Here is a 15033-nt window from a genome sequence, read left to right as displayed (position 1 = left end):
ATTGTCGGGGCACATGGTATCCATTACGTCCTCCAATGACACCGCACTGCACACTGCAACGTCGTCGTCGGCACCGACATAGTCAGCAAAGGTTACAGGAAGCTGCAAATTGCCAAACTCTGCTTCATCTTCTGCGAGCGATACAGCTTCACTGGCAGGGGAGGCATCACTTTTTTTGAAGCCGCAGTACTTGAAAGAATTGGCGATTGTATCAGCAGAGACTTCATCCCATGCACTAGTGCATGGCGTTGAGCACAGAAAGCTTCCGGCTCGCCTGTTCGCGCCCCATTTCTGCCAACCGGCGTTGCACCAGAAACTTCCGGTATTTCTGCTTGATGCACTTGATAAAGCCGGCGTCAAACGGCTTAGGCTGTCTGGTGCAGTTTGGCGGCAGGAACACAACCCTCACATTCCTCAAATGCAGTGTCGGCTGGGTGTTACGGCGGATTGTCCACGAAAAGAAGATTCTTTCTGTTCCTGGCACCCATTTTTGAATCCGACTGCTGTAGGAACGAAGAAAAAATGGCAGCTTTCATCCAAGCCGTCCGGTTGGATTTATACTGGCACGGCGGCCTTTTCAGGTTCTTGAAGCATCGCGGCCTCTAAAACTTCCCGATCACTAGGGTAGTAAGTTCGTCCGAGCCGTCTTCGGTACCACCAAATAGTGCAGTGAGGCGCTCCTTGCACCACTTGCCGTCGTGGCAGCTTTCTCCCGTGAAGGTCAGCGTCTGTTCTGGTTGCAAGTTACAGAACGCGCCGGTCTCGTCCGCATTAAAAACGTCGGACGGTTTGTACTCCCGTATTAAGTCCGGAAGTAACTCAGACCACTCAGCAACAGTCGAGGGGTTCACAGAAGTGCTTTCTCCGCAGCAGCAGTGAGCACAATACCATGGCGCTTCCTGAAGTGCTCCATCCAGCCACTGGACGCTTTAAAATCGTCCATGTTGGAACGCTGCGCAACAGACTCTGCCTTTTCTTTCAAAATGGGTCCGTCAACTGCAGTCCCTGACCTGCGTGCCTGTCGCAACCATTCCACAGCAGCTGCCTCCATGGCGGAAAACTTTCCATCTTTCGCAGCTTTCCTTTTCACGCCGAACTTGCTTGCATTCAGCAGTATGCTGTCCTTCTTGGCCAATATCGTTTCCAGCGATGACTCCGGAATGTTGAAATCACGATTGATGCTGGCCTTTGTTGCACCTGTTCTCTTCTCAGCTTCTTCAATTATTCGGAGCTTATCTCCCAGTGTCAGCGGTTTGCGACTCCGTGACATGGCGAACCACCCCGCTCAGAGCCGATAATTCCGTAACTTGCTCGCTTCGCAAAACGCAGATCACGTCCTGGTGCGATACACGTGCGATCAACAGCGCACAGCAGAACGGACTGGGCAAGCTGGGGTCTGCAAAAAGTGACGGCACGGTGTGGTCGAGCGGTCACAGTTTCGTATCTCAGAAATAAAATTTTACGACTTTATTACCTCATAATAAATTTCGCATATATATTAGGGGTCTGCTAAGCGTGATATTTTTTTAACGTCTGAAATTCATCGTCATCTTTTTTTTTTCGCAACTTAATTGCAGCACATTTTTGCCGGTAGAGGGCTGGTTTTCAACTAACAAAGTACAATGGCCGTCGAGGCTGCCGTTAGCATCGGTGCAGCGGGGCAGCGGCTTGGGAGCTTTTCTTGATAGATGGAAAGATAAATGTGCACCTGTTATCGGCTGGCTAAAGTGTGCCTACATACCAGCCTGCGTTTGCTGACAGCCTTTTTTTTTTTTTTCATGACGGATGGTACGAGCCCGTCGTCGTACGAAGCAGGGTCCTTCTAAAATTACGTCATATAATCGAGCTTTCTAATGCATTATCTCTATGAGGGTTTTGCCGGGACCGCACAAATTCGCCGTAAAATGCGGGTCGTCGCATTACTGGGGAACGTATAATCGAGGTTCCACTGCATTAAAAAGCTGTTTATAAAACAGTGACCGTGTCTTGAAAGTGATATGAAGAGAGGACCCCAGGCCACTGAAGGAACCCATGGATGCTATCGCATCATAACCTTAAGGCGGAACTCAAGTGTACCTTGAATTCTTTCTTCCAGACACATACAAAATTCTGGCATACCTGGGGAAAAAAAACTGCTTAACTATAACCTGACTGCAATCAGGCACCTAATGCGCAGCCCCAGTTATGACATTTGGTTTTAAAAAGTGCAAAAATAAAATAGTAAACCTAAAATAAATACATACCACCTCAAAGGAACATAAGTGCACAGTGAAAACCAACTTCTTGTAAACATAAGTACAAACAAGACTCGCAAAAAAAAGACCTAAATTGAACAACGAACATCAATTTTATCAACAAGTTCTTGAAGTATGGGCAGTTTTCTACAACAACTTTTCTTTAAGTTCCTCACTGAGATTCTATTTGAGCATGAATACAGATCTGTTCTCTTTCTTTATTTCATTTTTCTCTACAGAGTCAGTGTATGCAAACATGAACTGGGCTCTGATATATATTCTGCAATCAAGATATCAACTTCAACAGGCCCCATACTTCGCTCAAACTGAGTGTTAATGCTGCCGTATCTTAGACGATCAGTTTAGAAAGCTTTCGTAGAATTAAACACAAAAAATTGAAAAAAGTGAGGACTTGACAGACAAAAGAGAGGTCTCATAAATATTGCGCCATACATTATGAAAAGTGCTTCACACAAACACACAGAAAAAAAGGAGAGAAAGAGCAGCACACTGTGTGCTATGAGCTAAGCATTTATTGGATGCACCCTCCGAGGCCCAGATTCCCCCGCAAGCACAGCCTCCCCTATGCTCTGGGGAAGCCCGGGGAAGTAGCGGGGAAAAGGTAAGTAAGATGCACTCAGGCCTGAAAATCTAGCATCAAAAAAGCGAACACAGCCGCACAGTTCCTGTTCGTGTCAGGCTACATCTAAATGATTAAAACAAAATATTTCTTCATTTTGTGCATGGACTCTGTACTTATTATTCATGCATAATGACTTCGCAAAGCTTAGAAGTTGGCAAGAAAAAGTAATGTGTCAATAAGACTGCTTCAGAACATGAGAGCTTTACAAAGAGAAATGAGCTTAAGAAATACAGAATGGTATACATATATGCTGTTTCCTGAATTATTTTACTGTTTTAATTTTTTTTGCACAATCAACATATCGCATGACACATTACCGAAGGTTAATAAGTTCACACCTTGGAAATAGTTGAAAACTGGCTCTAACTGCCTTGATGGCCTGCCGTTTGTTAACCCCATGCGAAGAAATGGGCGTTCAGTGAAAAAGGAGCCCGGCCCGGGCCTGCAACCCTAAGCACGGGCCAACCCAGGGCCGGTAAACAATTGCTGTACCCAGCCCGGCCCCGTGCTTTTGGGTAAGCCTGAGCCCGTGCAGTGCTCTAGCTCAAACACAGCACAAGCACGGCTAACCAACACAGCTGGCCTGCAATCCTCTGTCCGCCAGTTCCCTGAGGCAATGGAGGCTGACCCACCTTGTGGATATCGGAAGCTTCCAGGCCGGCTTGACGCAGAACTTCATCAATGGGCTCTGCACAGCGGGACAGGAGAGGGCCCAGAAGGGACTCGAAGCGTGCCCTGACCACCGCAGACAGACAGACAAAGCAATGCACAGTCAGTCATGCACAGTCAGTCATAGCTCTTAAGCTGCGCCACCACTAGTGGTTTTGGGATCGCAGGTGCTCAATCAAACTGAGAAACAAACTCTCAGCCTTTCCTCTCTGTGCAAGGCAACATGAACGGCAGCCACAAATGTCTTTTCCCTCACTTCTAGTCAGCTTCTTGAAGCTCTCACGATTCACCGCTTTATCTGGCATTGGATAATAGCGCCACAGAAAATGTAGCAGCATGAATAGAAGGTGTAGCCGAGCCGTTTGCACCTTTCGCACCCATCGATAGCGCCCCAGAACTAGAGGAACGGTCACTTGTAGACTTTCAGTAGCCATCTCGTGCTCACATTGACTGTCACAAAGGTGGTGAAAACAGCTATGGCTTTCATTCTGGCATCCGATCTTTCAAGCAACACCGCCGTGAGGTGGAGAAGCTACCCTAGCAAGAGTTTGATCTGCACCGCGTGCTGCCCCTGCTGCACGGGAAAGCCAATCTGACACTCGGCACTCGGTTCTTAGCAGCGCCTGCAATAACTGCAAGTGGCTTTGAAACAGCAGTAAAGCTCCTGCAAGGGTACCTCAGAGCTGCTGCCCTTTCAGTGACAAAATTGCACTTCTCCTGTGTGAGCTTATATTGTGCATTGTGGCTAAATCGAAATAGTACAGCAGAATCTTGATCATACGAATCTCATGAAGCAACGAAAAATATTCGTATCATCCAAAACGAAAAAATTTCTGAGGGCACTTAAGTCTGCTTACATACAGGAAAGTGAAAGCATAGAACTTCCTAGAATTCTGATTTATTTTTATTTTCTGATTACACACACACACACACACACACACACACACACACGCGCACGCACGCACGCACACGCGCGCGCGCGCGCGCGCACACACACACACACACACACACACACACACACACACACACACACACACACACACACACACACACACACACAGTGGAACCCCGTTCATACGTTTTTCACCGGACCGGGGGAAAAAAACGCAACAGTGAGGAAAGCTCCGAAAATGAATCAAAATGTGCAGTTTCAACTATAGACAATTTATTTCCACAGAGTGCGCTTAGGACGTAAAGAAGTCCAGAATGGTGGCTTGCCGTTTTTGCCACGAGCCTGCTTTGCTTTCGGGCCGAAGAGCGCGGCATTCCCCTCTATCTCGGCACGCTTCGAGATGATGCTGTTAAGCATTGAGGGTGGGAGACCAAGGTCCTTGGCTATGTCAACTCTCTTCCGCGCTGGCTGCCTGTCGACAGCATTTAATGCGTCCAGCTTTTCCTCAAGGGTGCCTTCCGCTTGCGCGACGCCGTCTAAGCACAAGCTCGACGTTCACGAGGCTTAATGCACAATGACGATAGCATGATAGAAGAGAAGTCGACCTGTTCAACAACCATGTGGCGACCGTAAAAGTGAGAGCATTTTTCACGAATGGCCACCTAGTGGCGGCTTCTCGAACTGGCGTGCGGTTTCTTGCAGCCAGTTCCATAGCCAAGCCCGGCCAAGCCCGGCAAAAACTCGTCAAAAGTCCAAATGGCGGTTGCAGCACATTGCCTACTACAGCCCAGGCGTGTTCGGGGTGCTAAGTTGCGACGTATCATGCGGAAACAATTTCACAGCTACTACGTAACAACGGGGTTCCTTATACATTGGATCCTATGGAAGCTATGCCGGGACCGGATGAAAACGACTAGCAGCCGGGAAAACGCAGCAGTGAGGAACGTAACAGTGGGGTTCTACTGTATATATACTTCATTTCTATTCATTTGTTATGTTTTTGCTTCTTGTTCTGTTTTATTTTATTTATTTTAGTTTTGATGATGTCCTTTGATTGACAGGTGAGGACACTTCCTGCAAACAGACACTTCCAGCCGACTCATGAGGCAGACAAGGCTTTCGTCGTAAAAAAAGCCTTGACTGCACGTTGTTGCATACATGCAACATAGCCATAAATGGCTCCAGAAACAAAAGGAATTCCGATTTGGAGCTCCCTGTGCTCGCTGTTGCATTTCTGCAACACACATTTGAAACGCACGCCGCCTTGTGCTGCCATCTCTACTTCTTGAGCGTAATTATTGCCAAACAAACACGGTGAAAGCATTGCGATCTCACGTGCAGTAACATCGGTAAGTTTTTACAATTTTATTGAGCTGCTGAACTGAATAAAGTGCATGAAACATTTTAGGACTTCTATACTTATCAATTTTAATGTGTAGAAGCCACGAAATTTCCTTATTCTGGAGTGGTTAGTTTCTGACCACTGAAAGTTGCTACGTTGCATGTATGCAACAACGTGCACATGGAGTCTTATCTTTTCAGAGCGGCCGATGGATCCTAAAACCTTCTATGGCCGGGCGATTCGTTCAGAAAGTGAAGACAGTGACTTTTCCGGTATTGACGACGATCCTGGGAGTAAGTTTATTTCCTACAGTATGTTTTGTTGTAGAATGCCTGAATCTTTTCGTACGGGTGCTACTGTGAGGGCCCAGAAGCACCCACTACAACCCAGGATGTCAGGCTCGATGAGGTATAACTTCCGAAACATTATGCCTTGTTTCAATGCTAATAGTTGGATTTCTGTCTTCAGGTAGGTCACTGGGTCCTTTAGAGCCAGAAGAGGCAGCATTGCAAGTTTCCCAAATGCATGGGAATCTGTATGAGCTACTGCTCGAAGTGTAGTACTGTAAAACCTCGTTAATTCGAACTCGAGGGGGACCGGAAAATTGTTCGAATTAAGCGGAGTTTGAATTAACGAGCGGGCGCTAAAAAAAGCGGCCATCACGCCCGGCAGCACGGGCTGAAGCTAAAACAGGCATATCTGAGATCGTTATCTCTTACTACGCGCTACTACACATTTGCGGCGGGCGATTGCGCGAATTAAAATCATAGAGCCCGAATGTCGAAGGAAATAAAGTTAATTTGTTTATGCGGTTGGAGCTAACATCAAAATGCATTCGCGTAAGCAGCAAGCTTAATGATTAAATATGACACTATGCTTCAAAAACATGTTTATTAACAGCAGATTGGCAAAGCATATCAAAGACAAAAATAATCGGTGATGCGCATTTGTTTTCGTTTTCTTTGCCGTGACTCGACAAGCATCGTCTGCAACTTGCCCAACAGCTCCAACGCAGCGTCCGAATTATCATCAACGGAGAAGTAGCGCGCAGCCAGATCGAGTGCTGACGCTGTTTCACATGCACTCGGGGGTGGCAATGGATCGTCGCCTCCGTCGGACTCGTCGTCGCTGTCAGCTGTGCTCGCCGCGCCCGAGTTGTGCGGCATCTGGTCACCGCAGGCCGCTTCAATAATCTCGGCATCGCTTAAAGGCCCCGATGTCTCCACGCCGCTGTCAACGTCTACGAAGCTCTGGAAGTCAACACCCTCCGATAAAGCAGCGTAGGCAGGGTGCAGCGCGACGGAGTCATCACACTGAGCATCCAGCTCTGCCGTGCTGCAGGCTTCTGGGCCTTCAATGAAGCCGCACTTTCGGTAACAGTTCGCGACTGTGTCCGCCTTGACAGCATTCCACGATGTTGCCAGCATGTGGCAGGCTCCGAGGAGATTAACGTCGTACGATTTGCCGCTGTCCATACACACAAGAATCCGCTCTAGGAGGTGGCGCCTGTACAGTGTTTTGAGGTTTTTAATAACCCCAAGGTCCATAGGCTGCAGCACAGCCGTAGTGTTTTTCGGCAGAAATGCCAGACGGATCGCCTTCAGTCCGCTGATGTCGCAATGGGCTGAACAGTTGTCGACGAACAACAGAACATTCCTGTTCTGTGCCGCGAACTTCCTGTCGAGTGTGCGCAGCCAATCCGTGAAAATTGCTCGCGTCATCCACGACTTTCTGTTGAAAGTATAATCAACAGGGAGAGTTTTTAGCCCTTTAAAGCAGCGAGGCTTCGCTGCTTTGCCTATAACTAGCAAGCGGCACCGTTCCGTGCCAGTCGCGTTTGCGCACACCAACACCGTCACTCTTTCCTTGCTTCTCTTCCCGCCTGAACACGTGTCGCCTTTGTAACTGACAGTCTTGTTCGGCAGCAACTTAAAATAAAGCGCGGTTTCATCTGCATTGAACACATCGCTGAGCGAGTAATCGGCAAGGTAGTCCTTTAGTTGACCTGAGATCCAATTTTGACACGTTTCTTCATCGACTGCGGCTGCCTCTCCACAAACGCTTTTAAACGTAAGTCCGTGACGGGCCTTGAAACGCGACAACCAGCCTTCTGACGCGCTGAAGTCACTTATGCCCATCTGGCTGGCGAAGTCCACTGCCTTTGCGGCAATTATTGGTCCACTTAGCGGAATGTTCCTGCTGCGAACATCCTTAATCCATGCCATTACAGCATCCTCCATCTCTGGATGAGCCGATGTTCTTAGTCGTTTCCGCGAGGGCTCCATCTCCTTTTGATACGCATTGAAGATCGAGTCTTTGTTCTTGAGGTATTTTCTTGACTGCAAACTTCTCTGCGATCGCTGTCTTTGTTAGGAGACCACGTTCGACCTCCTGTAATATCTCCACCTTCGTCTTCAAATCCTTTGCGGAGTACTTTCCTCGGTTTGCCATGATTGCCACAGTCGATGAGACGTCACCAGCGAGATACCAAACAAATGAGGAATATCACGCAACACAAACTTCGCTAGACACCGCGGCAACAAAGACTAGGCGCAAGAGGGGCCGGGTGCTGCAGGATGAAGGAAAGGAAAGAGTCTTCGCTTCCCGAGCTGCACAATAAAAGGGTACCGGAAGTCACGCGTTCTCGCAAGGGCTACTGGGAGAGTTTAGCCGACGGCGCAGCCAATAGAACGCTGGGCGCAGCGGCGTCGTCTGCTGCATGGGCAGGCGCTCTGGGACGGCGCCCAAGTAGAGGGAAGCGGGGGAACGGGGAGGGGAGGCCCGCTTGATTGAAACGTTTATTTCCATCAGAAAAAAAGCGCGGCTTCAAAAAAATGTGACGTAACCGCCTCTCCTGAGTACTTCCTTCCTCCATGGTTGCGTGCGTCTCCAATGGTCACGACCGCCTCGGCGCAGCGGAAACCTGCAACGGCTTGCGCCGGAGCCACCGTGGCCGGAGCATAGGCGGCGCCCGCGGTAGGGTGGCTACCCGCGTGACCGCGCGTCAGCCAAAAATAGACAAGCCAATGCTTCGACGCTCCGGCAGCGAAAACCTGCTACGGCATGCACCGGAGGGTTGGTTCGGGCAACGAAATTCACGTCTCACCTCGTGCGTGCTGGCTTATTTTTTTTCCTCATCATTCTGCATTTTTTTTAAACTTTCAGCGCATTGTATTTGCTACGAGGTGACTTCTATATGCGAGGAGCAATGCCAGCCATCGGCGCCTAGTTCGAATTAACCGACGTGGATACCGGCATATTCGAATTATCGGGAGTTTTGACCCATTGAAATACACAGGGCTTTGCCGGGACCCGGCCGTCAGTTCGAATTAACCGGAAGTTCGAATTAAGCGATTTCGAATTAACGAGGTTTTACTGTACTCACATCTGCTCGACAAACAAGAGGAATTGTTTTCTCTAGTACCACACGGCGAAATGATGCTTTTGTTGAGTTTGATTCGATGCTCATTATTTGTATTTCATTCTCACCAAGCACACTATTCATTTTTGTAATGTGTTCTTTATTTGAATGTTGTTGCAAATATGCACCGTACCTATTTTGGGTCAAAAAACTGTACAAAACCATTGAACGAATTTTCCATGAGCACACAGTGATTTTTTTCGTTGCCCGCGTCTCCTGAAATAATTCTAAGATGAAACAAAAAATCGCGCAGTAAAGGGTTAAAAATTTGTGTGTAGAATTTACGCAGATTTGTTTTTGGCTGATGGGGTTTACTTACAGCCGCCGCCACTGCCGATTCGCAACATCGGCACTGTGACGGTCGCTTGCCGCCATTTACTGCTCGCGGGCGCACTGCATGATTAGTGATTGCGGCTAGCACATTCGTATCATCCACAGTGGGGCGAAGGTTTGTAACATCCGAATTTCTGTACATCGCACATAATGCACTCTCGCCAGGGCATTTTACAAATTTGTATCATCCCGAAATTCATATCAACCGGGATCATGTACAATTGAGCCTGCTTATAACAAACATGACCGTCACGCGGCGTCCGTTCATTATATCCCGTAGTTCGTAGTAAGTGGACCACAGCTTTAAAGCCAATTGCTTGTCAAAACAGAACATTTTTTCTTAACGAAAAAGTCTGCGATGGACGTCTGATTTGCAGCGCAGATCCGATGAGGGAGGTTTCCAGTTTACTTAAAGCAGAAGTGTGCTATCGCCGAGGCCCTTGGCATAGACCAAGTTGTGTGAGGCTCTCTATGTAGCTCATTGCTACAGGTGCTGGCTCCGAAGTTTCATCCTCATATCTGATTCCTCCGCGTCACTTTCGTCCCGCACTTCAGAAATGATGCCCTCGTCCGTGCATGGTTCCGCAGTGTCGGCGTCATCATCGACAGAAATGAAACCATTCCAACCAATGTCATGACCCCCCCATGTTGGAGTCGACGACGCGCTACCACAAATCGCCACTGGGCTAATCATCTTTTAAAGCATCAGACTTTGCACCAGACACTGTGTCGACGAAGCCGGCCTTGCGGAAGCAGTTCCGCTCGCCAGTGGCCGTCACCTCTGCCCAGGCCGCTTTCATCATCTCTACCGCTGAATACAATGGAAATGGGCACGGTGTTCCCACCCGCCATCCCGAATTACAACCAGGGCCCGGGATTTGAACAAAGCCAACGGAACGTCCGCACCACAATAAGAGTGACAAAAGTGCGCGATGAGGCACACGTGCAACTAACTGCAACTTGCACAGGCGGCATCAAAGTAATCAAGCTGAAGATACAGACGCACAGAGCCAGCAGAGAGACCAATGAGGGGCGTCCGTGAGCGTCAGTGCAACCACCTCTTGGCTCCCACGGAAGGCCTGCTTCACGGAGCGTGGCCTCTGCGATCGGCACCGGTGGCGGCGTAGTTGATCGCAGAGGCACCGCACGGATTTGCAAGAGAGTGAGGAGAGGGGAGTGAAGTTGCGAGGAGGGGCGGGAGGGCGATGTTGGTAGGCGCGTGGGCAGGGAAAGGGTAGCTCGTTTGAGAGTGGCACAAAACAGGGCGGGCAGCTCCCCTCAATGAGGCTTGGGAAAACATGCCGCGCGACAGGCGCACAAAGGAGTCTGAGCATGGGTCGGAGGCAGGTTATCTCGCATCACGGCGCCGGGTTTACGCCGTCCGTTCACTGTAACCGATCAACAGGGCTTAATGGCATTCGTTATGTGTGATTTTGTGCCACTGAAACAATGTATATTTTGACAGTCGTGCAGGTCTCATTTGTTATAAGCGAAAGTTCGTCTTATGTGGGGGCGTTATATGTGGGCTTGACTGTAATTGAGATTCTACTGTATTTTACAATTTTCCACCTGTTTTCTATAATGACGTTTGACTCTATATGGTGGCTTGGCTACCGCTGGCAGTGCTGGAATGAGTGCCAAAGAGGTCCGAAAAATCAAGCTATCAATTGCAAAGCATCAGAAATTTCAGGCACTTTTACACGTTGCTCTGTGGGGTATGTCACGGTGTCGTGAAAATGTCCTAAGAATCGAGCATGTTTGCCACATGAAAAGTTGGGAATTTTTGCTCAGCGACTGCAGTTGAATCACGTGCCGCCATGTCCGAAAAATCTGTTGGCAACAGTAAAACACGCAGCCAGACATGGGGACATGGCACTGCTCCTCATCAGAAACAGCCCTGAAACCAGCAAAATGCAACGAGTGAAACTGCTGGCCCACCTGCTCAGGTTGAGGCTCAGGTCCATGCCCTCGTAGACTGACTCGGCGAAGCACTGGGCTGTCTCCAAGGTGGCCAGCACGTGCTTGGCGGTCTCAGCCGCCGTCCACAGCCTTGCCAGAGCCCGCCGGCTCTCCCGGAGGTCAGCTCCGCGGCTCTGGCTGCAGGTGCATTGTTCACTCATATCAAACTCCGAAACTGCATTCATTACAAAAAGTAGCAAACACAAAAAAATTTACTTTTTGACAACCAAAGAAGCACATACATCCATCAAGTGAGTAAATACGACACACCAGCTCAAAGCGGAAAAAAAAAAACTTTCCTTTGAGAGGTTGACAGCAGAAGGGAGGTGCAACAGTGTCATGGTAAAAGTGCTGCATAAAAATATCGCAGTGCTAATGCTCAGGTCTGTGGAACAAATGTGCAGCAGTTACAAGTACATATAATTATTAAGAATGCACTTAGGCACCAGTATTGCATCACTATGGTATGTGGCTTGTCAGGGATGCCAGGGTTCTTTAGATATGCTACAAAAGAGAATACATACTAAATCAAGCCAGACTGATAGGACAGCATCATATGACAGTAAACACAATAAAAGCTTATTAATTCCAACCACGTTATCAGATAATGGAGATAATTCGAATTTCTGGTGAGGTTGCGAACCACAGCCTTGAAAATGTAAAGTGTGGTATGCTTGCTAATTTAACCCGATACCATTAAAGGACCACGTTCTTTCGAAAATCCGGTGTCCGCATCGTCGCGTTGTGTGCGAAAAATCAAGTGCATGGCTCTGGCAGGTGGTTCCCAGAGAGCAACCTAGGAGGCAGGTGGCAGTTGAATTAATGATTGGTCGCTCAGGAAGGCAACCTGGGCCACACAAGGCTTACCCCTGGCAGCACACGCCATCGCAGGGCAGTGGCGAATCGCTAAACCACTGCATGACTGGGTATAAGGACTCCCAGGGATCTATGAATCTAAAGTACAGAATGGCCTCGTGCGTATATGAGAATTAACCCAATACGCTATCCCGTCATACCCTTAAGGCGGAGCTTAAGGGGGGGCACGGCTCTTTGGCACCGAAAATCGGCCCAAAAATCAGATTTTGAATCTTTTAATTTTCGTGTTCCTCGCACCAATTTTTCCACTTTGGCGCTTTCACTGCTAAGCAACGAATCACAGTCTTTGGAAGCGAATTGGATAACAGCATTAACACGCGGAAGTGGCACATGCTTCTTATTGGCCACAGGGCTCCAGAGAACATGTCATAAGAACTTAAACTTATACTCAAGTACAGGGGCCCGTGAATGTGGGACAATATTAGGAATTTTTTTTGCAATTTTTTTAGCAACGCAGTCTACTCAGCAAAAGTAATGATAATAGGCCTGTGCGAATCGTGGCTTATTGGTTAGAAGCAAACTCGAAGCAAATATAAGTTTTATTCGAATTATTACAAAACAAAAAATTCGAACACTTCTAACATAAAAAAAAAGGTCGAACAGTACAAGTTGGCACTTTCGAAATAATGTACATTTCTGACACAAATTTTTCCTACATGAAAAGAAAAGTGCATTGAAGCTTTGTTGCACTCACTGAAGCTATGTTGACCCGCTGAAAAAATAGCCATCAGAAATTTGGTGCACATGGAGCTTACATATTTGTGGGGTGTGGGACCTATTCATGGGACCTCCGACTGCTGGTATTATACTTGGAATTGCGTCGTTGTGCAGCTGTTGCTTTTAAGTGGCGACTCCATGGGCCCCTGCTAGACGTATGTGCCGCACACCTGCGTGCCAAGCACCAACGTGTGACAGGCCTTGGAAAGGGGCCCCCACCTCCATAAGCCTCGTGCTAGCTCCTTCTCACGCACATGCCATGCACTTGATTAGCAAATTTCACGCGGAGTTCAGTGGCTGAGGCAGCTGCAGTCAGCTCGGACTCATCCTGTGGAAGTTAAGAGAGCCACGCTTCCTCCAACTGATTCACATTACCGTGCCGGTTGCTGCATGTGACAGTGACAGCGACAAGGAACACAGCGACGAGTCTAGCAGCGACGACGACGTTGAATGAGCTCTGCACGTTCAGATTCAATAAATGCTGTTTGCATTTTGTGAACGCTGTCCTCACTTTTTGTGTTCGGCCCACATTCGAGGTAATATATATTTTTTTTCTTGGCTTTGGACTTTAGGGGGCCAGCTTAGAATCAGGGTCGGCCTAGATTCGAGTAAATACGGTAGTTACTGGGGGCTGGACCCTTGTCATTGCATGCAATGAGCAAGCATGAAGTTAAGAGATTGGGAAAGTGGAATAAAGGGCAGGAAGGGAGGGCTTAATTAGCAGAAACTGGCTGATCTGGCTGGCTTTGAAACCAAGGAGGTGTTGCTGCTGCATTGACTGCCCGCTCACATGCCTGCTGGGTGTCAAGAGGCACATCAAGGCTGCAGTGAATGGCACTTCAGATTTAGCCGCCGCCTTACATAATCAGTTAATCACCTAACCCTTTTACCAGTTTACCATTAACGCAGCAATAACGGAAAAACATGAAGGCAGGCGTGGTCCCTGCAATGTCCTTGCCAGTATAGCAGCCAACCGGGCAGGCCAGGCAAGAACTGCCACACACTACTAGCCAGAAAAGATGTCTGCCTTTGTCACTAAACCCAAATCTACCACCCTCTGCTTTGTGTACAAGCCTCTTGTACATCCAGGACACAAGACGCACTAAGTGCAGATGGAGAATCGAAAAAGTGTGTTGAAAAAAGCAAAATGTGGAGCAGCTGGAGGACAGTTCTGAAAAACCACTAGCTTCTAGCATGGTTTCCCCCTCCTTTAATTCCTGTCCCTTCACCGAGCCCCCCAGCTGGGGCTGATACACAAGAATGGACCGCGTTCCAAGAATGACCTTTCTTTTTCCTGTAGAAAGATTGAAGGGGTGCTGACGCAAGCCTCTCCTGCCTTTTCAATGAGAAAAAACTTCAATTATTTCCCGTTCAATTCTGCTCTTTTCTGTCGCCACAAATTTTGTGTCCGAGTTCAAAGGCTGGCACCTGTGGCTGCGTTGACTGCAATGGTCGGACATGTGTCTCCTGGACTTGTTCACTAAGCTTAATGCACAACATGGCCTTGTTAATTAAAACAACGCCATGTCTGCCCGACGCATGCGACGGGAATCTGGTACAACCCTCTGGAATGGCATTCGGTGTACTGGCTACAATGTTTCACTGTGCAGGCTGCCTGTTTCTTTCGATTTACCATTGAGCATATTTTTGCCTGTTCCTTTTAATTGATTTAAGGTGTTACTGTCGGGCCCTTTGTTGACCATTGTTTTCTCTTTTAGTGTGATGACTCAGCCTTTTGCCTTTTTTGGGGTTAGTTTATTTGCTTTTAATTGTTTTCGCCATGCTAATTGTTGGCAGTTTGTTTTAATCTTTTTCAAGTGCCGTTCACTGTTTTTCATGCAGGTTCCATTATTTCTTTTCGTTTGCTTGTGTTGCCTCTTGGTGCCATCTTCACGTAGCTTGCTGTTGTTTGTGTGCGTGGAGGACAAGAGGGGGGTGCTCATGTTT

The 15033-nt window shown here is 48.1% G+C and overlaps 1 protein-coding gene across 1 annotated transcript in view; it reads right to left on the bottom strand.

The window, feature by feature from the left end:
- LOC144107752 (heat shock 70 kDa protein 14-like) overlaps positions 1-15033 on the bottom strand; it is an 86089-nt gene that overhangs the window by 54074 nt on the left and 16982 nt on the right. The window contains 2 exon segments of the mRNA XM_077640911.1: positions 3510-3612; positions 11473-11631. Of these exon segments, the coding sequence (XP_077497037.1) occupies positions 3510-3612; positions 11473-11631 (262 nt within the window).

This window comes from Amblyomma americanum, chromosome 10, assembly GCF_052857255.1.
Source record: "Amblyomma americanum isolate KBUSLIRL-KWMA chromosome 10, ASM5285725v1, whole genome shotgun sequence".
Classification (NCBI taxonomy): Eukaryota; Metazoa; Arthropoda; class Arachnida; order Ixodida; family Ixodidae; genus Amblyomma; species Amblyomma americanum.
Note: the sequence above shows the minus strand (reverse complement) of the source record. Positions and strands in the feature narration are given on the sequence as shown.